The 26,684-nt window shown below is 47.0% G+C and overlaps 1 protein-coding gene and 1 pseudogene across 1 annotated transcript in view; both read left to right on the forward strand.

Annotated features, from left to right (window-relative positions):
- Positions 1-9,711: 9,711 nt before the first annotated feature.
- The window catches only part of LGMN (legumain), a 45,451-nt gene continuing 28,478 nt past the window's right edge, over positions 9,712-26,684 (forward strand). The window contains exons 1-2 of the mRNA XM_066342780.1: positions 9,712-9,868; positions 21,629-21,795. Coding sequence (XP_066198877.1) covers positions 21,643-21,795 — 153 coding nt within the window. The 5' untranslated portion in view covers positions 9,712-9,868; positions 21,629-21,642. The remainder of the gene's footprint in view (positions 9,869-21,628; positions 21,796-26,684) is intronic.
- LOC136376194 (G-patch domain and KOW motifs-containing protein pseudogene) lies at positions 10,835-12,911 on the forward strand (annotated as a pseudogene).

Genomic DNA, 26,684 nt, shown 5'->3' on the forward strand with positions numbered 1-26,684 from the left:
CGGGGAAGAGCGAGAGAGAGAGAGAGAGAGAGAGAGAGAGAGAGAGAGAGAGGAAGTGAGAGAGAGAGAGAGAGAAAGGAGAGGGGGAAGGGTGGAGAAGCAGATGGGCGCTTCTCCTGTGTGCCCAGGACTTCCACACGCTGGGCCGACATTCTACTACTGAGCCAACAGGCCAGGGCTGCATATATAAGTTTTTGAAGAGTCAGAAATGAATACGGTAAAGCTGGATGGTGGGAATAGGGGCATCTGTTATTCTATAGTCTTATGTTTGAAATTTTGTTGTTGTTGTTGTTTGAAATATTTTATAACAACAAAGGAAATTATATCTTAAAAACCCAAATACCTACTGCTACTCAGCATTGTACCAAAAGTCTTAGCCAATGTGATAAAACAAGAAAAACAATGAAACAGTTTTAAATTTTGGCAAATAATCTGAGCACTGCCACAGTGCCTGAAATAAAGAGATTTTTTTAAGGGACTTAGGTAAAGGATTTTTTTTTTTTAAATAACATATCAGCATTTGTTCAAGGGTAGGAATAGCATGAAGAAGACACCAGAGCTCCTTTCCTGAGTGATATAAGGAAAAGTGAGTCATCCTGAAAGTTTATTAGCATAAGGCACCCCTATGAGGATGAGTATTAGGCTTATTCATATATTCTGTACAACTTTTCATTGATTCAGGGCCTGCCCACTCATTTATGAAAGCATGAAGTTGCCTGGGAGCCTGTTATTGGATGCGATGCTTTGTTAGCCAGTTACTGCTTCCTGTTTTGACGTTTTTATTTCCTCAGTCAGCAATCTCACTTTTAACCAAGTGCTTTGTTGTACAGAAAGAATAAAAAAGAGGAAATCTTTTTCTCCTGTAAACTATTTTTACTTTTGAACTTAGGTGAATTTTTGCCCACGTATTTTACTGCACCTCACAAGCCAGCTTCACTATGTAATTCAGCTCTGGTTTGGGGAAGTCATGGGCTCCAGGATATCAGCTAAAGATAATAGTGGCTTTTTCCAATGTCTTTTCATGCTCATTGGCTGAAGATAGAAGATGTGCCAAGAGATGATACTGATAGTATTTCTTTGATTTACTGAACCTGAAGATTGTAAAAGTTTTTTTTTTTTGTTTTTTTTTCCATTTTTCTGAAGCTGGAAACGGGGAGAGACAGTCAGACAGACTCCCGCATGCACCCGACCGGGATCCACCCGGCACGCCCACCATGGGGCGACCCTCTGCCCACCAGGGGGCGATGCTCTGCCCATCCTGGGCGTCGCCATATTGCGACCAGAGCCACTCTAGCGCCTGGGGCAGAGGCCACAGAGCCATCCCCAGCGCCCGGGCCATCTTTGCTCCAATGGAGCCTTGGCTGCGGGAGGGGAAGAGAGAGACAGAGAGGAAAGTGCGGCGGAGGGGTGGAGAAGCAAATGGGCGCTTCTCCTGTGTGCCCTGGCCGGGAATCGAACCCGGGTCCTCCGCACGCTAGGCCGACGCTCTACCGTAAAAGTTTTTTTTTTTAAAGATTTTATTTATTCATTATAGAGAGGGGAGAGAGATAGAGAGAACAGGGGGGAGGAGCAGAAAGCATCAACTCCCATTTGTGCCTTGACCAGGCAAGCCCAGGGTTTTGAACCGGCAACTTTCTGGTTTGAACCAGTGTTTCCAGGTTGATACTTTATCCACTGCGCCACCACAGGTCAGGCAAAATTGTAAAAGTTTTATTTGGGAGAGGAAGTATTAAAAAAAATGAGACAAGGTGATAACAAGAACTTGATTCAACAAGTGATTTTCAGATGATCTGAGATCAACCCAGACTCAGCCCAGAGTCTTAGACTCTTTCACCTTTAGCAACATCGAGAGATGCATCTGGGCTGAAAATCAGATGAGCTGTGTTCAAGTCCAACTTTGTGGCTAATGTGCTGTATGATTCAGAAGTCATGTTTCCTTTAGTATCTTGATTTCTTTATTTCCAAAACCAGAGTCATGGGCTATATTATCTCCATCATTATTCCATTTCTAAACTTCTACATCCAAAAGTCAGAAAGGGACCTCATTCAATCTAGAAGGAAGGCTACCAGAAATTGGAACCAAGGGCTCTCTGGTTAACTCTTACACGTTCATTTGGTATTCAGCCAACATTTGTTAAGTGCCTACAATGTTTGAGGGACTGGATAAAAACACACAGTGGATCGTTGTTGATGGACTAAGCAGTGATTTCTGAGCAAGGTGTGATGGAGGGAACCAGATCTGTCAGGAGCATTTTGGTGGAGCCCCACTGTCCTCCTCAGCTAGGCACTCGGGCAAAGCCCTGTTCTTGGAGATGATTCTCTGGGCAGGGGACTTTCTTGAAACTTTTAGCTTGAGCTCTAGGGAAAACTTGGTCTTACGGATAGGGAGGTGGTGAGGAACCTTCGATTGCCCAGGTCCACCTTGAGAGTCAACTAATGATCATGTCCTCTTGATTGCCTCCTTCAACAATAGATAAATAAAATGTGGTATAGCCTTACAATAAAACATTACTGAACCATAAAAAAGAACAGACTACTGATGCATGCTGCAACATGGATAGCCTTTCAACTATTGAATATTATGCTAAATGAAAGAAGCCAGACACAAAGGCCCATAATGCATGATGACATTACAAGAAGTGTCCAGGACAGGCAAATCTATAGAAACAGAAAGCAGACTCATGATCACCTGGACCTGATGGGTGGGAACAGGTAGTGGTTTCTGTAAATGGTATAAGAAATCTTTTGGGGTTGGTGGAAATGTTCTAAAATTAGATTGTGGGGATGGTCGCTCAATTCTGTACATTTACTGTAAATTGTTGAATTGTATACTTAAAAGAAATGAATTTTATGATAGATTGTATCTCAATAAAGCTATTTTTTTATAAATGAGAAAGACAGAACCACTGCACAGTGCTCATGTTGAAGTAAAGTTGCCAACACTTTTCCTTAACAAGGATTGTCTTTTATGCTGAGATTATTTATCTTAATTCTTTTTTTCAGTTAATATGTTTTTTTCTTCTGGAAATCAAGTGATAGGAATGGTAGTCTTTTTTTGTTTTGTTTTGTTTCTTATCATTCTTCTCTGGAGACTATAAACTAGATAACCTGTATCAGTTCTTGAAACTTGGTGAAATCTAATGATCTGTGAAGTCCAAGAGTTTGGGAAGCCATAGACAGGCTGACCTGTTCTACTGGGAAGAGGTCTGCAGGATCATTGGGTTCAACTCTCTCGTTTTCAAGGGAGAAAAGGTGGAGGCAGCACCATACATCCATGGTTTCCAGGCGAGTCTCTGGGTAGTTCATTCTGTTTCCATTCTCACTGCCGCCTCCAAGGTGCCTTCTGATTCCAAGAACCTAAGAACTCTTTATCACTCTGCCTATCAGTGCACACTCAGGTATGACATACTAGTCGGTTAGAATATTAAGTGGCTTCACTCAGGACACAGTTGTAGGGGAAGTGCTGGTTCTACTGAGCTGGGTTAATCTGAATAAGTCACCTGACTTTGACCAGCCCAAACGTCCACATGAAGTGCATCTGTAGAGTGACTAAGAAGTGCTTACTGGCCTAAAGATGTTCACTGGGTTGGTAACCAAGGGTTCTTCCCCAAGACTCAGCAGTGAGACATGTGACTTGAAACCCTGTGGCTGGACTCCAACGTCACATTCTCAGTTTTAGTTTTGCTGCTGAAAATACACATTGTTAAAATGCTCAGACCCAAGGGTCAAGGTACCTGGGGAATGCAAAGGGTAATTAGGCATTTCTTTTTTTTTTTTTTATATATCATTTTTTGCCTTTTTTTTTTTCAGGGACAGAGAGAGAGTCAGAGAGAGGGATAGATAGGGACAGACAGACTGGAACGGAGAGAGATGAGAAGCATCAATCATCAGTTTTTCGTTGCGAAACCTTAGTTGTTCATTGATTGCTTTCTCATACGCGTCTTGACTGTGGGCCTTCAGCAGACCGAGTAATCCCTTGCTCAAGCCAGTGACCTTGGATCCAAGCTGGTGAGTTTTTGCTCAAGCCAGATGAGCCCGCGCTCAAGCTGGCGACCTCGGGGTCTCGAACCTGGGTCCTCCACACCCCAGTCCGACGCTCTATCCACTGCACCACCGCCTGGTCAGGCTAGGCATTTCTATCTTTATCTATTTATTTATACCCAGTCTTGTTCCAGGAAGAATTAAAAGCAGCTTTCAAATTAAAAGAAAGAAGCCAATCTGAAAAGGCTTCATACCACAGGATTCCAACTACATGACTTTCTGGAAAAGGTAAAACTGTGTTGACAATAAAAAGATCAGTGGTTGCCGGGGGCTTGGTGGGAGAGGGAGGGATGGATGGGTGGGACATGGAGGATTTTTAGGGCAGTGAAACTACTCTGTAGGATACTTAATGATGGACACATATCATTATACATTTGTCCAAACCCATGAAATATACATCACCAACAGTGAACTGTAATGTAAACTATGGGTCTTGGGAGATGTGATGGGTCAGTGCAGGTTCACCGATTATAATAAATGCACCACTCTGGTGCAAGATGTTGATAGCCTAATAATGCAGGGGTCGGGAACTTTTTGGCTGAGAGAGCCATGAATGCCACATAGTTTAAAATGTAATTCTGTGAGAGCCATACAACGACCCGTGTATGTTACACATTATCCAGTAAAAATTTGGTGTTGTCCCGGAGGACAGCTGTGATTGGCTCCAGCCACCCACAACCATGCACATGAGTGGTAGGAAATGAATGGATAGTAATACATGAGAATGTTTTATATTTTTAACATTATTATTTTTTTTAATTATAGATTTGTCTGCAAGCCAGATGCAGCCATCAAAAGAGCCCCATCTGGCTCCCGAGCCATAGGATCCCGACCCCTGGCCTAATGTGTGCCTGTGGGCTGCAGTGGGGGAGGGGGATGGCATATGAGAAATCTCTGTTCTTTCTGCTCGGTTTGGCTGTGAACCTAAAACTGCTCTAGAAAATATGATTTATTTAAAAAGTAAATAAACAGAGTAGTACTGTGGTCGGTGGTTAGACAGACATGAGCAGAGCAAGGATGATAGGCCAGGTACAGAAGTCACCAGGGCAGAAGGACCCAGGTGCCTAGCAACAAGGAAAACTAGGAAAACGAGGACCTCACCCCCAGAGAAACCTTTCCTTCCCTAGCACATTGCTGGTCACATGGTTTAGACCTCCCTGATTTTTCCCATCTCTAGTCCTCCAGGTGAGGAAACCCAGGTACTGACAAGCTAAGTGAATCGCTCAGGCCACACTGCTTGTAAGTGGTAGAGTTGGGATTCGACTCCAGGTAGCTTGACCACAGAATCCACCACGTGCACCCAGTTCCCACTCCAGACCTCTCTTATGTCAGACATCTCGTGAGTGGCCTAGGATAGTGTAAGGCCAGTATCCACGGCCACCATCACAGCCACCTGGCCCATGCAGGTTCGCATTGGATTCGGACAGTCGGTAAAGAAACAACGGAGCCAAAAACTGGTGGGCCATCAGCTTTAATCCTAGCTTGCACCTGGAGGGCAAGTAAAAATACACACTGGGCTCCAAAATCCACTCATTCAGTGCTCACAAAGCTACTGACTTATCTGAGTTTCCTAGAATCAAAGGTTTCTAGCTCACCAGACTTATTCACCTCCGTTCCCCATCTCCTTCCTTCTCCCTGCACAAACTCTGCACAAATTGGCTTCTCACTCAGCACTCCACCATCTTGGCTGCTTCTCCTGGCCTCCTCCACGTGGCTTTCTCTGCTCTCCTCTCTGCTCTCTCCTCTAATGCTAATCTCAGGAACCAAGAGAGCAAGCTCCCGTTCTGCCCCCATTTTATAGTGTAGAAATCAAGACCATTAATCCAATATATAAATACAAAATAGGGAAGTCTCTAATACAAGTCACTTATCTGAGGAATGATGGGATTGCACCACCCCACATCAAAAGGGGTGGGAAAGGCTTAGTCCTAAAACCAAGCCCCAGGCTACAAGGATCCTGCCTGCCCTCAGTACGCCCCCAACACACATTAATATCACCTGGGTGACGGCCTCCATGTGGGCAGCGTCATCTTTAACAAAGTGAGCATAATATATTTTATTTATAGCCACTTTACAGCTTCTTCTGAGGCTCATTTGACTATCACCATGGCAACCTCTCATTGTCATTCAACTTCCAGTCACCTTCTTTTGTCCCACACTCTGTACTCCCAACCCACACTGTTGCGGAGGGAGACTAAGGAGTTGTCCCTGTCTCCCTATTGTCCTAAACATGCCTGGCATCAGGCCACCACTTTCATTCCATTTCAGTGGTGAAAGCCTAGCCAGACAAAGGCCACCATTTATTCCGTGTGAATCGGAGTATATATAGTTAAAGACACACTCTGCCTCTCTTATTAGACGCTGATTTCCCAAGAGGTAGGAAGAGAATCCTATTTCTCTCAATGCTCAGCTGTACCCAACACATAAGAGACAGGCACTAAGTGTGTTATTGAATAAATACTGATATATAGCAGAATGAACTCCTTATGCTCCCCATTGAGGAAGACTGTGAAAACATATGGTCATGAGAATTGACTTTGGACTTGGAGGGATCTGGGCTTAAAGCTCATGGTCACTTCCAAGCCATTTCCTGGGCCAAGAACTTAACCAGGGCTGGCAAACATTTTCTTCTTATCTTTTTTTTTTTTTTTTTTTCATTTTTCTGAAGCTGGAAACAGGGAGAGACAGTCAGACAGACTCCCGCATGCGCCCGACCGGGATCCACCCGGCACGCCCACCAGGGGCGGTGCTCTGCCCCCCAGGGGGCGATGCTCTGCCCATCCTGGGCGTCGCCATATTGCGACCAGAGCCACTCTAGCGCCTGAGGCATGAGGCCACAGAGCCATGCCCAGCGCCCGGGCCATCTTTGCTCCAATGGAGCCTTGGCTGCGGGAGGGGAAGAGAGAGACAGAGAGGAAAGCACGGCGGAGGGGTGGAGAAGCAAATGGGCGCTTCTCCTATGTGCCCTGGCCGGGAATCGAACCCGGGTCCTCCGCACGCTAGGCCGACGCTCTACCGCTGAGCCAACCGGCCAGGGCCGGCAAACATTTTCTGTAACGGGTCAGACAGTAAATGTTTTTGACTTTGTGGACCATATGGTCTCTCATATAACTATTCAACTCTGCCTTGTTTGCAAAACCAGTCAGAGATAAAACCTAATCTAATGGGTGTGGTTGTTTTCTCAACAATCTTTATTTACAAAAACAGAGAGCAGGCAGTATGCTGACCCATGATTTACTGTGTGGATGAAAGAGGGGTCACTTATTAAACCTGCATGGCGGGCCTTACAAACTCAGAGACTGAATGTAACCACATAGGATGGTCTGAACATAAAAATTCTTAACTAAAAATGAGTCATAGTGGGTAAATCAAATCCTAGACCTGTAGTATTCTTCACAAAGTCAATCTTTACCTTAAGTGAATCTGTCTACTGTCTTTTTGCATCTGAGATAGCATACCTTTGGAATGTCAAGTAATCCCCTTTTCCCAACCCCCTCAGAGCCCAATTTCCCACCAGAGCAGGAGACCACAGAACCCCTCACTGTTACTGTCTTGTTTAGATATCTCTGTGTTCTGTCAGTGTTAACTATCCTATAGCCACCAGTGCAAAAGAAGCATGTATCTGTTTTACTCTTTATCCAGTTTCAGAGATTTCCCGGTGTGCTTTCTCCTGCCTCCCTAATCTATCTCCAAAGAATTTCATGTAACCCGCCTTAAGTCTCCTGCTTTGATTCTAATGTTTAAAATAAGCTGTAGCCTGACCAGGCGGTGGCGCAGTGGATAGAGCATTGGAGTGGGATGCAGAGGACCCAGGTTTGAGACTCGTAGATCACCAGCTTGAGTGCAGGCTCATCTGGTTTGAGCAAAGCTCACCAGCTTGGACCCAAGGTCGCTGGCTCGAGCAAGGGGTTACTCAGTCTGCTGTAGCCCCACAGTCAAGGCACATGTAAGAAAGCAATCAATAAACAACTAAGGTTTCGCAATGAAAAACTAATGATTGATGCTTCTCATCTCTCTCCATTCCTGTTTGTTTGTACCTATCTATCCCTCTGTCTCTGTAAAAAAGAAAGAAAAAAAAAAGCTGTAAAACTGCTATTCTCTGGGACATTTTCTCAATCTGTTGAGATTTTCCTTCCCTAAAATTGTTGTCAGCTTGGCTCAAATAAAATCTTACAAGACTCTTACTTAGGCTGGACATTCTTTCCTCTACAGCTATAAAAATAGATTATAAACGAACAAGGGGGACAACTGATAAATGTAGTCCTGGATTGTAATCCTTGCTGTTTTTTTTTTTCTTTTGCCCTTGCTGTTCTTAAGCAGAACTGCACTTATTCCCTCACATCAATTCCTTTTATTTTTTTACTTTATTTTTATTTATAATTATTTTTATTTATTTATTCATTTTATAGGAGACAGAGAGAGAGAGAGAGAGAGAGAGAAAGAGAGAGAGAAGGGGAGGAGGAGCAAGAAGCACTAACTCTCATATGTGCCTTAATCGGGTAAGCCCAGGGTCCTGAACCGGCGTTTGAGGTCGACACTTGATCCACTGTGCCACCACATCAATTCCTTTTAATTCAATTTACTGGGCTCTACCATATGGCACTGCATACACAATATTTTATTTTTCTCTCCAGTTCCCTGTGAGATAATACCAAACATTTGAGAAATAGCATTGTATACGGATTAAGAGCATGGAATTCTGGAACTAGACTGCCTAGGTCAGAGGTTTGTGACCTTTAGAGACAAATTAACCTCCCTGACATAATCTCTCTCAGTTGTCCTTTCTGTAAAGCCAGGATGACAATAGTGCCTGACTCTTATAGGGTTGTTACAAAGATTAAATGGGTCTGCACACTCAAGATTCTGTGAGGGATCTTTTATATTTATTTATTTAATTTTTAAAATTTTTTATTTTTATTATTTTTTTGTATTTTTCTGAAGCTGGAAATGGGGAGGCAGTCAGACAGGCTCCTGCATGCGCCCAACCGGGACCCACCCGGCAAGCCCACCAGGGGGCGATGCTCTGCCCATCTGGGGCATTGCTCTGTTGCAACCAGGGCCATTCTAGCGCCTGAGGCAGAGGCCATGGAGCCATCCTCAGTGTCTGGGCCAACTTTGCTCCAATGGAGCCTCCGCTGCGGGAGGGGGAGAGACAGAAAGGAAGGAGAGGGGGAAGGGGGGAGAAGCAGGTGGGCGCTTCTCCTGTGTGCCCTGGCTGGAATCGAACCCAGGACTCCTGCATGCCAGGCCTACACTCTACCACTGAGCCAACTGGCCAGGGCCTCTGTGGGGGATCTTTAAGGATTGCAAAACCCAGGCCCCATACTGACCACTGAACTCACAACAATGTATGGCGTGATTGGGTCTTGGGCAGCAGTATATTTTTGAAGCTTCCCTACGTGCAGACACAATTAGGAACCAGTGGGTTAAAGTGCTCTGCGCATTGGTTTTGATCCTTTGGCGGACACTTCTGGAATTACAAAATTTCTGGTTCCTGAAAACACTGACACTTCCGACCCCAGTTTATAGGACTCCCACCTCCCCTAGATCCCAGGCGGCAGAGTATTTAAGTCCCTGCCGCTGCACGCTGGGACTTGTAGTCGCTTCCTCGTCCTCCCTTCCTATTGGCTTTCACAGACGCCTTGCCTCGAAGCTTCACCAATCAGCGCGGCGCAATCGGCCCTCAAAAGGGAGACGGAGGGCCTCGAGCCGCAATCACTGCAGAGCGGGACCCTGAGCTGTCTCGTCTGAGGCTGCGCGCTGCGAAGGGTTCCCACGCTCCTGTCCACCCTGCGGCCGCCGTCGCCGCTGTGGTCACCCGCCGCAGGTAACGTCCCGGCCAGGGCCGCGCGTCTGCCCAGACTCTTGGCCTCACGGGATTTTCTGTACCCCTATCCCTTTTCTTTTTCTTTTTGAATTTGTATCGATTTTAGAGACAGAAGAGGTCGGTGGCGGGGTGGGGGTTGGGGGGGGGGGGAGAAAGAGAAACATCGATTTTCTACTCATCTGTGCGTTCATTGGCTGATATCTGCCTGCGCCCCCACTGGGGTTCAAACCCGCAACCTTGGCGCATCAGGACAACAATCGAACCACCTGAGCTACCGGGACAGCACCCCGCCCTTCCTGAGTAATCCTTTCTCACCCTGTGAAGGAGAGTTTCAGGAAACAACCAATCCCTAGAGAAAAACCCTGCGACTTAGCCCGCCATCCTGTGGGGGTGGAGGCGGGCCCTGTGTTGTGCGTGGTCTGGCTGGATGACCAGGCTGCACCGCCACGAGCACGGGGGAACGGGCGCGGGGGAACGGGCGCGCAAGAAGAGGGAAGACCAGGCCAGGTCTGGGGCTTGGTTCTGACCTTTACAGCCCAGGAACTGTTCACGCTGTTGGTGCTATCACAATGGAAGATTGCACCCTGTTCCAGCCAGTTCTCAGTAGCCTAAGGGGAAGGACTGGTAAGGACAGCAACAGAAATGCCCAAGCTTAGGAGAACATTCCCTCTGAGAAGTCAGGGAAGCTGTCTCGGAGGCCTGAGCTGATGGGAATTACAGGGAGATTCACGGCAGCCATAGAAGTGAAAGTTAGCTTGGTTTGGTCCCCCGCCCCTGTCAGAGTTGAGGTTATACCTACATGGGTTACTCCAGAGCAAGAATTGTAGAATCTAGGGTGGAGGAAGGAACTTTGTGTCAGGTGCTCAGTTTTATAGATGAGAATAAATGCCCAGGGTTTGAGACTTGTCATGTGGTATGGTAGTGAGTGGAGTAGACCAGCTTTTTTTTATTTTTATGGCAGGACTGTATTAATTAGCAGACATTGATTGAGTCTTATGAAGCATTTTGAGCCGGGATTATTTTGTAAAACGGAGAGGCAGTCTACAGTGAACTAGTCTAGTGTTACAGGGGTGGGGGCACAGGTTTACACAGGGGCAGCGTTACAATGGGAAGGATGAGGAGAGGAGGGGAGTTGTGAACTGCTGCGGAGGTGAGATATACCATACCCAGTAATGTTCAGTAAAACTATATTGAGGAAAACCCTACCCCTTGAATTTTCTAACCTATGACTATCTATTGAGGAAAAATCCAGCATTTTTTAACTGCAGGAGTTGCTTTATAGATTGTAATCGAATCCCTGTCGCATGTATCAAAGGGGTTGAAATTGAAATGATTAAACATCTGACTCTTGTAACCCAAGAAGTGCACAGTAAGCCCATAATTAGATCACTTTATATCCATCAGATTAGAAATAATAAAGTTTGAAGAGGGGCAAGATGGCAGATGCTGAAGAGGGTGTTTGGCGGCAGGCGGGACCCTCCGGTGCCCCAGTGTCGTTCGGCTTCATTCGTCCGGCCACCCAGAGACGCCTGGATGACCTGGGAGGCGTCCTGGGTGCGGATCTGGAAGAGAAGGATTTCTTGAAGACCGTGAAAGGGAGGAAGTTGCAGAGTGTTACTCCCTCAGAAGCCCCCAAGGAACTCATCATCCCTTTGATCCAGAATGGCCCTCAAAGGCAGCCACCATCCCAGGCCCCTGGCCCATCTGCAGGCACCGAGGCCATGGTGGATGGGATGCTGTCTCAGGCAGTGAGGGAGCTCATTGAGGAATCCAAGAAGTCTCTTGAGAAAGAGAATATGGGTGTCGCCCCCACGCTCGCTATTCCCACGATCCAGAACAGATGCACAGGCAGGGCGGAAGGGGCAGACAGCGAACCCCGGGCAGAGACAGTACCCAAGGAGGCTGATTATGAGGCAGTCCCTGTGGAGGCCTACGGGCTGGCCATGTTGCGGGGCATGGGCTGGAAACCTGGCCAGGGCATCGGCTGCACCTTCAGTCAAGTGGTGAAGCCCCATGTCAACTCACTGAGACCTAAAGGGTTAGGGCTGGGTGCCAGCCTCACTGAGGTCCAGCCCCTGGGCCCTGCCAGCCCCCGCTGTCTGCCAAGGGCAGATGGGAAGCACGAGAAGGATAAGGAGGACCAGCCGCAAGGACTGGTACCTGGAGGAGCTGTGGTGGTCCTTTCTGGCCCTTACCGAGGCCTCTGTGGGAAGGTGGAAGGCGTCGATCCTGACAATGTTCGCGCCATGGTCCGTTTGGCCGGGGGGAGCCGCATGGTGACTGTTAGTGAGTACTGCATACGGCCTGTCTCCCAGCAGGAATTGGGCAAGAATTCCTTGGATCTCACCCAGGTGAGCAAAACTTCTTCAGAGCAACAGACTGGAACAGCCTCATCGTGGAAGGTCTCCCAGGCTGAAGCCCTGCCCACTCGGCAGGAAGTGGAAGAGAGGAAGAGGAAACACTGTCCAGACCGACCCGACCAGCCTACAGGCAAGAGTAAGAAAGCAGCCTCCGGGAGTCGGCACTGGGTACACAGGGACCTGCGAGTGCGGTTTGTGGACAGACTGCACAAAGGTGGCCAGTATTATAACACCAAGATGACAGTTGAAGATGTCCTCAGCCCAGATACTTGTGTATGTCGAACAGACGAAGGTCAGGTCCTGGAAGGCATCAGGGAAGACATGCTGGAGACCCTCATCCCCAAGGTCCAGGGAAACCGGGTGATGGTGGTGCTGGGGCCACACGCTGGAAGTGTGGGCCGTCTGCTGGCCTGGGACAGAGAGCGGAGCCAGGCTGTGGTTCACCTGCGCAGAGAGACTCAGCTGGTGGAGCTTCACTATGATGCTGTCTGCGAGTACGTGGGCCCGAGTAACTCGGACGAAGACTGACCCACGGACCCACCCTGCTCCCCGGGCAGCGAGCAGCTCTGTATAGTGTGAATGTGGGGAGGTCATCGTCCTGTCCTGCAGTTGCAGTGCACCCTGAGACAGGGACAGGGCACAGAATGGATAGACCAGAAGAGGGGCTAGAAATAACCCTTGTATTTACCAGCCATTGGTATACAATAAAAACCATTTGAAATAAAAAAATGAAAATGTTTGATAATCAGGAGATAATAGCCTGAACTGTGGTGGCGCAGTGGATCAAGTGTTGACCTGGAATGCTGAGGTCACCGGTTCAAAATCCTGGGCTTGCCCGGTCAAGGCACATATGGGAGTTGATGCTTCCTCCTCCCCTCCCCCCACCCCCTTCTTTCTCTCTTTCTCTCCTCACTCACTAAAAAAAAAAAAAAAAAAAAAAAAAAAGAAATAATAGGTATTTGAAGAAAGGATTCACTACTAGGGGGAGTGTACCTTAGAGCACTGTAGCTACTAGCAAAGTGGGTGTATCTGAAGCCCCAGTGGTTGCACTTCTAGAAAGTGGCCTAAGGAACCAGACATTTGTATTCGTATAAGGAGAGGAATATTAGGATGTTTATAATGGTTATAAAGGTTGAAACAGCCTGACCTGTGGTGGCGCAGTGGATAAAACATCGACCTGGAAATGCTGAGGTCGCTGGTTCGAAACCCTGGGCTTGCCTGGTCAAGGCACATATGGGAGTTGGTGCTTCCTGCTCCTCCTCTCTCTCTCTCTCTCCCTCACTCTCTCCTCTCTAAAATGAATGAATAAAATAAAATAATAAAAATTTTATTTAAAAAGTTGAAACAGCTTAAATGCCCATTAATAAGGGACTGTTTTTTTTGTTTGTTTGTTTGTTTTTTACAGAGAGAGGGGTAGATAGGGACAGACGGAGGAACAGAGAAAGATAAGAAGCATCAATCATTAGTTTTTTTTTGCGACACCTTAGTTGTTCATTGATTGCTTTCTCATATGTGCCTTGACCGTGAGGCTACAGCAGACCCAATAACCCCTTGCTCGAGCCAGCGACCTTGGGTCCAAGCTGGTGAGTTTTGCTCAAACCAGATGAGCCTGCACTCAAGCTGGCGACCTCGGTGTCTCGAACCTGGGTCCTCTGCGTCCCAGTCCGATGCTCTATCCACTGCGCCACCACCTGGTCAGGCTATAATAAGGGACTGTTTTTTTTGTTTTGTTTTGTTTTACAGAGACAGAGAGAGAGTCAGAGTGAGGGATAGACAGGGACAGACAGGAATGGAGAGATGAGAAGCATCAATCATTAGATTTTTGTTGCGCATTGCGACACCTTAGTTGTTCATTGATTGCTTTCTCATATGTGCCTTGACCGTGGGCCTTCAGCAGACCGAGTAACCCCTTGCTTGAGCCAGCGACCTTGGGTCCAAGCTGGTGAATTTTTGCTCAAACCAGATGAGCCCGCGCTCAAGCTGGCGACGTCGGGGTCTCGAACCTGGGTCTTCCACATCCCAGTCTGACGCTCTATCCACTGTACCACCGCCTGGTCAGGCTATAATAAGGGACTGTTTATAACATGGATATGTATGTTTTTTAAAAGTATAATAAGTCGATTGGAAAGAAATGCTAACATCATAGTAGTTAACTTGTGGTGTGGGGAAAACTCGGAGCTGTAATGTTTTGTTTTATGGGGAAAGATGCAACAGATTTACAAAATATTAACAGTTGATGGCCTGAGTGACAGGTAGCAGGTGTTTTGTGTTATATGTTTCTTTTTTTTTTTTTTAATGTTTCTTTTTATTGATTTTAGAGAGCGAGAAAGAGACAGGAATATCGATCTGTCCCTGTATGTACCTTGACTGAGGATCAAACCGGCAACCTCTGCACTTCGGGACGATGCTTTACCCAACCGAGCTATCCGGCCAGGGCCATAGTTTGTACATTTCTGTAGCTCAGTATCTACCCTTCAATTTCTTTTTTTTTTTTTTTTTTTTTTAGAATTTTTTACTTTTATTTTTATTTTATTTATTCATTTTAGAGAGGAGAGAGAGAGGGAGAAAGAAACAGAGAGAGAGAGGAGAGACAGGGGGAGGAGCTGGAAGCATCAACTCCCATATGTGCCTTGACCAGGCAAGCCCAGGGTTTCGAACCGGCGACCTCAGCATTTCCAGGTCGACACTTTTATCCACTGCGCCACCACAGGTCAGGCGCACCCTTCAATTTCTTGAAACATGAATTGGGACAAAATTTAACCTAATTAACATATAGATATGAAAGTCATTTGGGGAAAAGATTACAAACCATTGATGTAGGTTTCAAAAGTAGTAATTTGGGTAAAAGAAATTCAAGTGCCAACTAAGAAAATAAAATGTAAAAACTCATAACTATTAGTCAATTTTACTTTGCTAGGTTTTTAAATTCTTCTAACCATTAGTAAATTTAAAAATTATTTTTTGACTGTGTCTATTTTGAAATACAATTAGTTGCTTATACTTTTTGTAATTTTTTTTTTGTATATGAAATATGTTACTTTTTGTAATTTTTTAAAAAGACTTTATTCATTTTAGAGAGGAGAGAGAGAGAGAGAGAGAGAGAGAGAGAGAGAGAGAGAAAGAGAGAAGGGAGGAGCAGGAAGCATCAACTTCCATATGTGCCTTGACCAGGCAAGCCCAGGGTTCTGAACCAGCAATCTCAGCATTCCAGGTCAACGCCCTATCCACTGCGCAACCACAGGTCAGGCTCTTTGTTATGTTAAAAGAATTTTTTTTAAAAAGCTAAAAGTCATCATTTTGTACAGAAAAGAAATGAACAAGTGTTTAAGATAATATTTAACTCATTAATGAGGAAACTTAGTAAGGTGTTACAGCCTGTTCAAAGGAGATTCCAAAGTACAGACCACATTTGCAGGTCAGAAATAATTAAATGAATATGCAAATTGAGGCAAAACTGGCTTCTTTCTACAGCAGTGGGGGAAGTTAATAAATTCTCCCCTTAATAAGAATTAATTTGAATGTATTAATAATTACTTGCATTGTTGTTATCCACAGTTTATAGAGTTGTAAAAAAATTTCCAAAAACTTTTTAGATATTAGATATCCTAGAAGGACATGCCCTAATCTAGAATCTAAATTGCTGCTGAATCAGACATCTCCTCTATAGGAAATAAAGTTAATTGACCTGAACGAAACACATTTTTCATGTGATAGTTGAGATAAGACTTAATTGGATTTTAATCTCATTCTTTAAACAGGAAATGAAAGAATTTGAGAACTGAATGGTCTCTTAATTTAGTTCTACCATCTCATTCATAGATGGCCAGTTAAGGCCTGGAGAGACCCTAAGATCTCCTCTCCCCAAGTTAGTACTTACAAGTCCTGTGTTAAAGAGAACCCATATTGGACACGTGTTAAAAACAATAAGGCCCTGACTGGTTGGCTCAGCAGTAGAGCATCAGCCCTGCATGTGGAAGTCCCGGGTTTGATTCCCGGTCAGGGCACACGGGAGAAGTGCCCATCTGCTTCTCTACCCTCTCCCTCTCCTTTCTCTCTCTCTTTCTTTCTCTCTTCCTCTCCTGCAGCCAAGTCTCCATTGGAGCTAAGTTGACCTGGGAGCTGAGGATGGCTCCATGGCCTCTGCCTCAGGCACTAGAATGGATCTGATTGCAACAGAGCAACACCCCAGATGGGCAGAGCATCGCCCCCTAGTGGGCAGGCCAGGTGGATCCTGGTCAGGTGCATGCAGGAGTCTCCCTGCCTCTCTGCTTCTCACTTCAGAAAAATACAAAACAAAAGCAAAAACAAAACCAGCAAGAGGGTTTTTTACTGTATTTCAGCTATTTCATTGGGGGAGAGAGACTGGTACAGAACTGAGCTTAATTCTTCACTCTAGCTGTTGGTTGCTTGTCATTCGCATGTGCCTTAACCAGTCCCAGGGTTCTCGGTCAGTGCTCTATCCACTGTGCCACCACAGGCCAGGCATCTCAGCTTATTTATTTATTTTTTTCACAGAGACAGAGAGAGAGAGTCAGAGAGAGGGATAGATAAGGATAGAGTCAGACAGGAATGGAAAGAGATGACAAGCATCAATCATTAGTTTTTCGTTTGCGACACCTTAGTTGTTCATTGATTGCTTTCTCATATGTGCCTTGACCGTGGGGCTACAGCAGACTGAGTAACCCCTTGCTCGAGCCAGCGACCTTGGGTCCAAGCTGGTGAGCTTTTGCTCAAACCAGATAAGCCCGTGCTCAAGCTGGCAACCTTGGGGTCTCGAACCTGGGTCCTCCGCATCCCAGTCTGATGCTCTATCCACTGCGCCACCGCCTGGTCAGGCTGAGCTTAATTCTGAATACAGCAAGGACAGCTGGGAATTACGGGCTGAGTGAGAAGGGCAGTGGCTGGAAAATTACTAAGAGGAGCTTGATTAGATATCAAAGGTGGGAGATTCTTGCAGGGTTTTTGCCAAAATGGCTATGCAGACCAAAGCTTAGTCAGGAGGCGGGCTCAGAGGAACTTGATTTAAGTCTGGGTCAAGGAGGTCCTTGTCACATGTCCTTGTTTCTCTTGTGTAATGTCAGCCAGGCACTATTTGCATGATGATTTTTATTGTAAACTTTTGGAGAGCAGAGAGTAGGATCAAAGACCTTCAGGTTTGGAAGGCTCTTGTCAGATGTCATTGTCCAGCTTGGCTTTGATGGTTGGCGGCTTCTAACCCAGAGCCAGTAACAAATCAGATCTGGCAGTGGTCACAGCCGATGCTGGTTAGAGTGTGGGCTTTGGTGTCAAATCTGGGTTTGAACTTGAGTCTGTTATCTACATGGTCATGTGACTAGGACCTTATTTCTTTTTTTTACTTTTTTTCTACCTCATTTTTTTTTTATTTTCCTGTGACCTTATTTCTTATATTGTTGGTGATAATTTATCTTAAATGGGCAATCTGCCCCAAACGTCCCAAGTGGATCGAACCCCACTTGATGGTATGCTTCTTGAAGTCCAGCAGAATCTTTCAGTTGAATCGCTGACCTAGTGTAGGTCACAGGACCAAGTGGGACCAGCAGAAGATTCGTCATTGGACACGGGTGAAAATTCTTTCATAAAGACTTTGTGTGGATCAGGTTCTCTCTGACTGCCCACGCGTGCCGTAGGGTAGCGGGGTGGTGAAGAGCACCGTGGGTGTCCCGCTGGAGGAAGCGTGGAGGCCTGTCACGTGCCCCAGATATGGGGTAGTGTCTCCCTCTGTGGTTACAGGGCCTCCCAGACGTTCACATAAACAACCCTCGTGACGAGTGAGATGATGTGGAGGAAAAAGTCTGGGAGTCAGATGTGTGTTACTTCCCAGCCACTCCCCAGTCAGTTTCTCAACCTCTGAGCCTCCGTTTTCTCAAGTGTCTGAAGGGAGTAATGAGACTGACCCCCTGCTGCTGACAGGCTGGTGTAAAATGCCTCGCACAGGGCGCATGGCTCATAGCAGATAGCAAGAGCTGCCCCCCTCTGCCACCCTGTGCCTGGGGAGACGAGCCCCTTCCCTGGTTAGAGTATCAGCTGGGTGCCATTTTGTTCCCTACAGATGTTTAGCAGACGCAACACATTGGAGATCTTTCCACTCTCGGCACTAAGGCATTGAGATCTGCCTTACTCGTGAAAAGCTTCACAGGACCCCCTTAGGAGGGTGTACCGTAAGAGCTGAACTAGACGGTCCCTGTAGATGACCATTTATGTTGCTTCCAGTGGGATGGGCTCCTTCAGCTCCTTAGCATCTTCCCTTCTGAAAAGGATACCTGGCCCTCCTACAAACACTCTCCCTCCTGCGGTACAGTCTCCGTGTCGCTCAGTTCCACCTGACAACCTGTCCGTTTCAGCGGTCCCTCTCTCCCCTCCAGAAGGTCAGCTCAGTGAAGGGTTTTGGTGTTTGGTTCCCTCTTGGCTGCCTGCGTGCCCTCTGTGTTGGATGGAGGGATGGATGTGGACTGAACAGTGTCACAAAGAGCTAGTTTAGCAGGGATCAATGCTTTTTCTCCATGAATTTTTCACTTAGCTAAAACAAGAGTAATAGACATGCTGCAAGATTACTTGTGACTTCGTCAAGAATATTGCTGATCAGGAGGAAATTGCCGACTGCCATTGGCTGCTTTGAGGCGTGTTGATTGCTGAGGGTAATGGAATGATTATAGTACTTTCATGTCTTATCTGCACTGCGGGACCTTAGATGTTTCCCCAAATAGTATACTTGTGTTCTTTAAGTGGCATTTTCCAATCATTGTCATACTGGAAGGCCTTTAACTTGCCATTATGTTCAAGGAACCACAATCTTTGAGAAAAAAATGAGAGAGGAGAACCATCGCCAAATGTTAACTATAAAAATGTCACTGTGTATTTATAGGGCACTTTTCCTCACTGAGGTGTAACTCGCTAGTATATTAGTAGGAGAATGAAAGATAAACGAGTTTCTAAAAAACCTGGTAGGGCCTTTTTAGTAGCTGTTGTGTTGTTTGCCAATTTAGGCACTTTAGCTGCTGGTGTTCGTTTTATTGTTTACGGCCAAGGCAGCCATTCAGTTCCAGTGTTTCATTTATTCTTTTTGTCCCTGAATGTGAAGGGAGGAGGCCACATACCTGTGAGTGCCTCCAGAGGACTGGGCCTCTTCGGGATTGGGTCACACCCTGGTCGGCAAACTGCAGCTCACGAGCCACATGCGGCTCTTTGGCCCCTTGAGTGTGGCTCTTCCACAAAATACCACATGCAGGCGCTACCTCGATAAGGAATGTACCTACCTATATAGTTTAAATTTTAAAAATTTGGCTCCCAAAAGAAATCTGTACTGTTGATATTTGGCTCTGTTGACTAATGAGTTTGCCGACCACTGGGTCACATGAACCAAACTCGACTGCTGTGCAGACCAGGGAGCCCGTTCAGTGACTGTTGATGAGAGATGATCAAACCAGCGGGCTGTACTTGTCATGTGGACAGGGGGCCCTTGCTCGCTCCCCAGGGCGGACCAGAGAGACCGCTTGTTCTGTTGCGGCATCGCCATAGCCATCGGTTCACGTGTGGTCACTGGCTGCTTCTGTGAGACAGTGGGGAGTTGAGTGGTTGTGACGGGATGGAATCTCCTGCCAGGCTGGAGATACTGACTGTCCAGCCATTTGTAGAAAACGTTTGCTGACTCCTACCCTGGGGGAGGCTTCCCAGGCAGGCTTAGTTGCAGCCAGCAGCTAAGGGTGAGCTCAAAATCAGAGGGCTGCTGGGCGGGTCACCTCAGTAGTCACTGTCACAATGTACTGTAGTGTCCCATCCACCCACAGACCTGAGTGGAGCTAAGGAAACCCGAATTGGGCACCAGCTCAATTTACAGATGAAGAATTGAGTTCTTAGGGGAGACTTCAGACGGATCGGGCAGTGTTGGGGTGCGGGGCTTCAGGCAGATGTGGGCTGGAACCTGCCCGGGTTACTGAAGACGCCTGCTACGTTAGTCCTGGGAGCCACCCAGAGCTGGGCAGAAATGCAGAGTCTCAGGCCCTCATTCTAATAAGACCCTCCAGTGATCTGGGTGAACGGTCAGTTTGGAGACGGACTGGCCTAAGGCCACATGTATGGGGGAAGATCACCATATTGAGTTAGGCACAGAGTGCTAAGGGTGCTTTCTTAGGCTTAGGGGTGGTTCCTGTCTTAGCTGGCTGCCTGCTCCGTGAGGGCAGAGGCTTTGTCCTGGCCCTGCTGCCTCCCCAGTACCTGGCAGGTGTGTGAGGAGACTGGCCGAGCAGGTGAATGGATGAGCGAGCGTTGTTTTGCCAGATGACATCATTGGAGGCAGAGGTCAGCCTCACAGCCGCTCCTGCTCTGAGTCCCCACATCTCGGAGGCTGGCTTTCCTCTTATCTCAGAATGACAGGCCTGGTTTTTGACAGGAAGGCTTATTATTTTTTAAGAATAGCATATTCATGACACAGGACAGGGTCTGATCTGAGTAATGCATGGTGCTTGAAAACATTATTTCAGGTTTTGGCATTGGAGTATAAATTAGGCATGTGCCTCATTTAAGAAGAGTCCTGAGATGCAGAACCACACGGCAGGAAGGCTGGACCGGGAGTTCAGAAGGCACAGCTACTGGTCCCTGGCCGGAGCCACCTGGCCGGGAATTCGGCCAGGTTACTTCTCTTGCTTCAGTTTTCTCTTTCTGTAAAACAAGAATTAAAATTTTTGCCTTGCCTGCTGTACGGAATCCATGTAAATGCCTTTGTGTTATACAGAGATTAATTTGGGCTGCCAGTGTTTGATGACTTACTGAGTTATCTTGTCACCAACGAATAAGTTGTCACTCGTTGTTTACATTGAACATATACTGAATTTTGACAAATTTTATTATATAAGTAGTATACATTAATTGTAGTAAGAAAGACAAATCTGAAAAAAATCATCCTTAATTCCACCACCCATCACCCAACAGTAACTGCTGTTACAGTCTTATGTCTGTCTTCCATGTTTTTCTGCACTTACATTGCATGTATATTCTTTTCTTGCAAACAGTTCATAGTATGTGGTGACATTTTTCTAATGCAGTGGATTTTGTTGGTGGCGTTTATCTGCTGTGTACCAAGTTGTGACAAAAACTTTAAAGGTCGCTCAAAAAGCTTTCTGGATATTCTTTGGTTTATACTCATAACTTCGACTTGTAGTGGAGGTTGGGAGATACAGGCAGCCCCCTCCTCCACCTGGGAAAGGGGCAGCGGAGCTAAAAATAAAGTTCTGCTCTGTCCACATTTTCATCCTCAGCATGTTCTGCCTGATGCCTGAATGGTCTTGTTTGGCCCACTTACTCTGATCCTTTCTTAGGGGCCAACAGTATTCTTCTGTTCTTGTCCTTCCTTGTTTTTGCTTGACTCTGCCTTCTTTCTTCCCAGCTCTCTGCAGTTGGATGCCAAGGCCCAGAATGACTTGGGGAATAGTGGTGCTGCTCAGCTTGGTTCTGGGAACCGGTGCTGTTCCCGAAGACAGTCCTGAGGATGGCGGCAAGCACTGGGTGGTCATTGTCGCAGGTTCAAATGGCTGGTATAATTATAGGCACCAGGTAAGAAGAAGACTCTTCTCTTTATGGTACTGGCATTCTGTAAACACTCCTGGACATCGTTACTAGAACAGGCACTAAAAAGCCACTTCCACTCCCTCTAGGCTGGCGGAAGTAAGTGTGTTGGCGAGGAAGTGGAGAAACGGGAACCCTCGTGTTGCTGGAGGATTGTAAAACGATACATCTATTTTGGAAAGTAGTTGGCCCATGTGGAGTTACCTTAGTCTAACCTAAGGTTTTCAGCCTTGGAGGTGTTGACACGTGGGGCCAAGTTATTCTTGGGGGGGGGGGGGCTGCGCATAGTAGGATGTTTAGCAGCGTCCTTGACCTTTGCCCACTGTTGTAATCATAAGTGTCTCCAGCCTTTTACCAAGTATCCCTACTTGAGACCCGTTGGTCAACACCTTCATTTTATAGATAAGGAAACTGAGACCGAAAGAGAGGAAGTGACTTGCTTGAGGCCGCACAGTAGTTGAGTTTCAGATGGGTCTGAGCCCGGCACTCTAGTCCGAGCCTCCGGAAGCCTCTGTCCTCCGGGCCTCTGCCCTGTGGTTCTCCCGTCCCTAGCTCCTCCCCGTCTCTCCTAACATCCCCACTAAACCAGCCTGGCAGAAAGTAGAAAAGAATCCACAGCTGTAAGTGCATTAAAAGTGCAGCCTCCAGGTGGGAATGTAAAGTGATGCAGCCACTTTGGGAAACAGTCTGGCAGTTCCTCAAAAGCTTAAACACAGAGTTACCATATGACGCAGCAATGCCACTGCCGGGTATACGCCCAAGAGAAGCGAACGCATGGGTTCTCACAAAAACTTGTCCTCTAACAAACATGGCAGTATTATTCATACCAGCCCCAACGTGGAAACAGTCGGAATGCCCATCATGGGATGACTGGATAAACAAAGTGTGGTGTCTCCATAGAAGTGGGTGTCATTCCATCATAAAAAAGAATAAAGTACTGATACTTGAACATGAATGAACCTTAAAAACCTGATGCTAAATAAAAGAAGCCAGCTGCACAGGACCACATATCATAGGGTTCCACTACATGGAATGTCCAGAATAAGGAAATCTAGAGAGAGAGAAGTAGTCAAGTGGTAGTTGCCAAGGTCTGGTGGAGAGGCAGGGCTAACAGGGCGTGGGCTCTTTTTTTGGGGGTGATGAAAATATTCTGGGATTAGATAGGGTTGATGGTTGCATGTTTTGACTATACTAGAAACCACTGGGTTGTATATTTTTTGAAAGGCTGACTTTTATGGTATGTGAATTATGTCTCAATAGAGCTGTCGTTTAAGAAGTCATTTCATCTTTGAATTCTCAGAAACAGGATGTGTAGACTGTCACAGTATGTGCGGGGCCGTCTTCTAAGAGCCTTTTACACAGTGAACTGGAGTGGGTTCTGTGTAGTGGTTCCGGCTCTTATCCCTCTTTATGAAAGAGAGGACTGAGCTATAGAAAGGGTCAGCACGTCACCCAGTGTGGGTCACGTGGCCTGTGGTCGAGCCTGGATTCGAACCCCCGCCTATGAGCTGTACAGCAGCACAGTCCAAAGGGCAGCGCAGGGGTCAGGGTCAATGTTCCAGTAGCTACATTTTTCAAAAGTAAAATAAATGAATAAAGGGTAAAATTATCTTATTTTATCCAGTACTGTATATCTGAACTATTATCATTTCACTTGTAATCAATATGAAAAGTTGATAATAAGATACCTTGCATTTTTATATCATGTACTGAGTCATTGATATCTAGTGTAAATTGTAAATTTACATTCATGGCGCTTTCAGTTCAGACTGGCCACATTTCAAGTGCTTGTCACGCTTGTCACCCTCCACGCTGTGTGTGTGGCCCGTGGCTGCTGTGTTAGCTGGCGCAGGCCTGGAGGCTGTGTTCCCGATCACTTGGCAGTGTCTCCTCCTGTGTGTGTGTGTGTGTGTTTCCCTCCCAGGGTGTCGGTTTTCACATCTGTTAAGTTAGGGGGTTGTTTAGATATCCTGTGAGCTCTAAAACTGATGATTGAAATGACTTATTTCTTGAATAGTTTTTGTATGTTAGCAGAACAGGAAATTTGGCTTGATTAGAAACTTGTCATAACAATGACCCCTTTCCTTTTAATATTTAACAACAGGCCTGACCCATTTTCCGAGGAGCAACCCGAGCTGGCCTCCGCTGGCAGGCTCCTCCTCCCTCTGCCCACGGGGGAGAGAAGGTGTCACTCAGGTCAAGATGGGCAACAGCTGATTCATCAGCTGCCCTGGCTTTTATGCAACCGACTCTAAAAAATACCAGTTAAACATTAAGTACAGGTGTCCAATTACCTTTTGCTCCTAGAACATCTTTTGTATTTTTTCTTATGTGTTACTAGTTTCCCTGGGTAAAATACTTAATAGTGAAATAGAATAAAGGGAAGCAAGGTAAGAAATTCGGCCACAGGCTGAAACATTTGTCCCCAACTAAGAGGAGGATGGGCTGAGGCCGGGGAGACGCATGCGCTGACTCATCGCTGACCTCAGCCTGTGGCCCGCTGGCCGGATTCTGTATCCTGCCAGCTGCCAGCTGGCGTTTGCTTTCTTGACTTTGGAAGCTGATCACTAAAAGCACTTGGAAGAACCTTCCCCATGGAACCTACAGAGACTTTTAAACTTACATTTTTATGGAGGTTTACATTTTCCTTGGATCAACACAGCACTTGTTATCACAAATTTCTTTTGTTAAGGGAAGATCAGTTACACCAGGCACAATGAAATCATTGCTAAGTGCTTTTCTCTGCTCTATGATGGTGACCTAAACCACGTTTTGTCTTGACTGAATTGGATTTTTGAGATTTTCATTTTTGGCTGGGATTCATGGGTGACAGGGGCTTGGTCTGGAGTGACGCTGGTGGGACATTCTGAGTGCGGGGAGGGCCAGGCCTGGGGTCGGTGGATCCTGCAATGGCGGGGGTGGAAGCCGGACTCCCGGGAGTGGAGAGAGGGGGAGGTTCTGACTTGCAGGGAGCACATGGTGACAGCTACAGCCTGGCCCCCAACAGGCCTGTGAGGGGACAACGCAGGTCGCCAGGGGAGCAGTGGGCTGGAGGTGGTCTTCCCGGACAGGAATTTGAGCCCACGGAGGACAATCTCAGGCCTGGGTAGGGCAGTGGGGTGGTTGTTGCAGTAGGTTGAAGGTGAAGTTCATTGTCATCAGGAGGACTTGGAGGCTACCAGGAGTTGGGAGGAGAGGCAGGTTGGAGCTAGGTGTTACCAGGAGAAAGGAGATGGGGGGCAGTGAGGTCATTGCTGGGCCGTGGGGCTGTGAGGAGAACGTTGTTTGTTTGGGTTGGCGGGAGGACTGAGGAGCCAGAAGCATGGTGACCCCCCCTGCCCCACGCTGGTTTGGAGTTTGGTTGTAGGGGAGGGAGAGGGGCCACCCCCTCCTCCCAGGAAGGCTGTAAGAGCAGCTGTCTCCTGGGGGCCTGGACGAGGCAGGCAGGCAGGCAGGCAGGTAGCTGAGGCCGAGAGGGAGAGAAGCCTTGACCTTGAACAAACGGGAGGTGGAAGGAAGGAAGAGATGTGATGATGGAGGGTCAAGTGGCAGAGCCATCATGTTTCTGAAAGACCACCTTTCACTTGACATGTTTTAAAAACAAGTGCCATTACCACTTTTTGAAGACAGCTTCCTTGAGGCGTAAGTTTACATGTCGCACAACTCGCCCGTGATAATTGTGTAGTTAAGTGGTTTTTAGTAAATTCATACAGTGGTGCAGGCATGGCCACAGTCCAGTTGGGGACACTTCCATTGTTCCAGAACGTTCCCTTCTGCCCATTTGTAGTCAATCCCTGTTTCTTCCCGGCTCCATGTGACCATGGATTTACTTACCCTCTGGAAACTTCAGGTAAATGGAGTCAGACACTGTGCAGTCTTTGTGTCTGGCTTCTTTCACTTAGCATAATGTTTTTGAGTTAGTCCATGTTGTTGCAAAGTCTCACTTTTATATATATTTAAGAACAGAAAGGTGCTATTAAAGAGGGCAGTGGGAGGGGTTAGGGTAGAGGGCGGAGCGGACATAGTCAGGGGAATGCAGTTCGGAGAGGAGGGCTGTCCGTGCACAGGCCAGGGCAGGGCGGGGTCATGAGTGCGCGCGGGCTCTGGACTCGCACAGACCTCAGGTGCCCCTCCTGCTCTCACTTACTTGCAGTATTAGTTTGAGCATGTTACTTAATCTCACTTTGAACCTCTGATTCCCTCCAGAAGGTGTGAGCTTGATGGTGCGCTCAGTGAGGCAACCCCCCAAAGCCAGTGACCCTGGCCTTGCCTTGCTAGCGCTCAGAGCGCATGTCAGGAGGTGATATGTGTACACCTGTCAGATGAGCAGACCATGAGAGCCCTTTCTCAGCTCCTTCCTGCCTCGACAGTGGGCCCCTTCGCAGCGACTGAGACCAGAGCGTGCAGGTCGTGTTTGGCCTTTGTTCTAGGCCGGTTGTCCCTGTTTAGCTGACAGCTGGCCTGAGGTGGAGGAAGCAGGAGCGGACAGCGGACAGCGTCAGGACAGTGGCCCACAGCAGGAAATCACGGGATGCATTCGTAAGCCCTTCGGAACTACAAGTGCAGAAACTTGTAGCTTTTGCTGAGCTGGGGCTCTCTGCTCAGTAGTCCCGAGGGCAAAGTCTTGCTCAATGCCCTCCTCTCAGATGTTACCTCATTTGGCTCTTCTGTTTTTAAGGGGAAAAATTCATGTAGGTCAGATATGTTCAAGGGAAGTGAGCCCAATAGCCTTCAACACCATTTCCCAATTACTTGACTCGGTTTTAGCCCTACTTTTATTTCTTTTGAGCGCCAGCAAATATTTGCTTCTTAACAAAGAACTCCTGTGAGGTCGAGGTCAAGTTAAGGGCAACCAAGTACCTTCAAGGACGCAGGAG

Source organism: Saccopteryx leptura, chromosome 6, assembly GCF_036850995.1.
Source record: "Saccopteryx leptura isolate mSacLep1 chromosome 6, mSacLep1_pri_phased_curated, whole genome shotgun sequence".
NCBI lineage: Eukaryota > Metazoa > Chordata > Mammalia > Chiroptera > Emballonuridae > Saccopteryx > Saccopteryx leptura.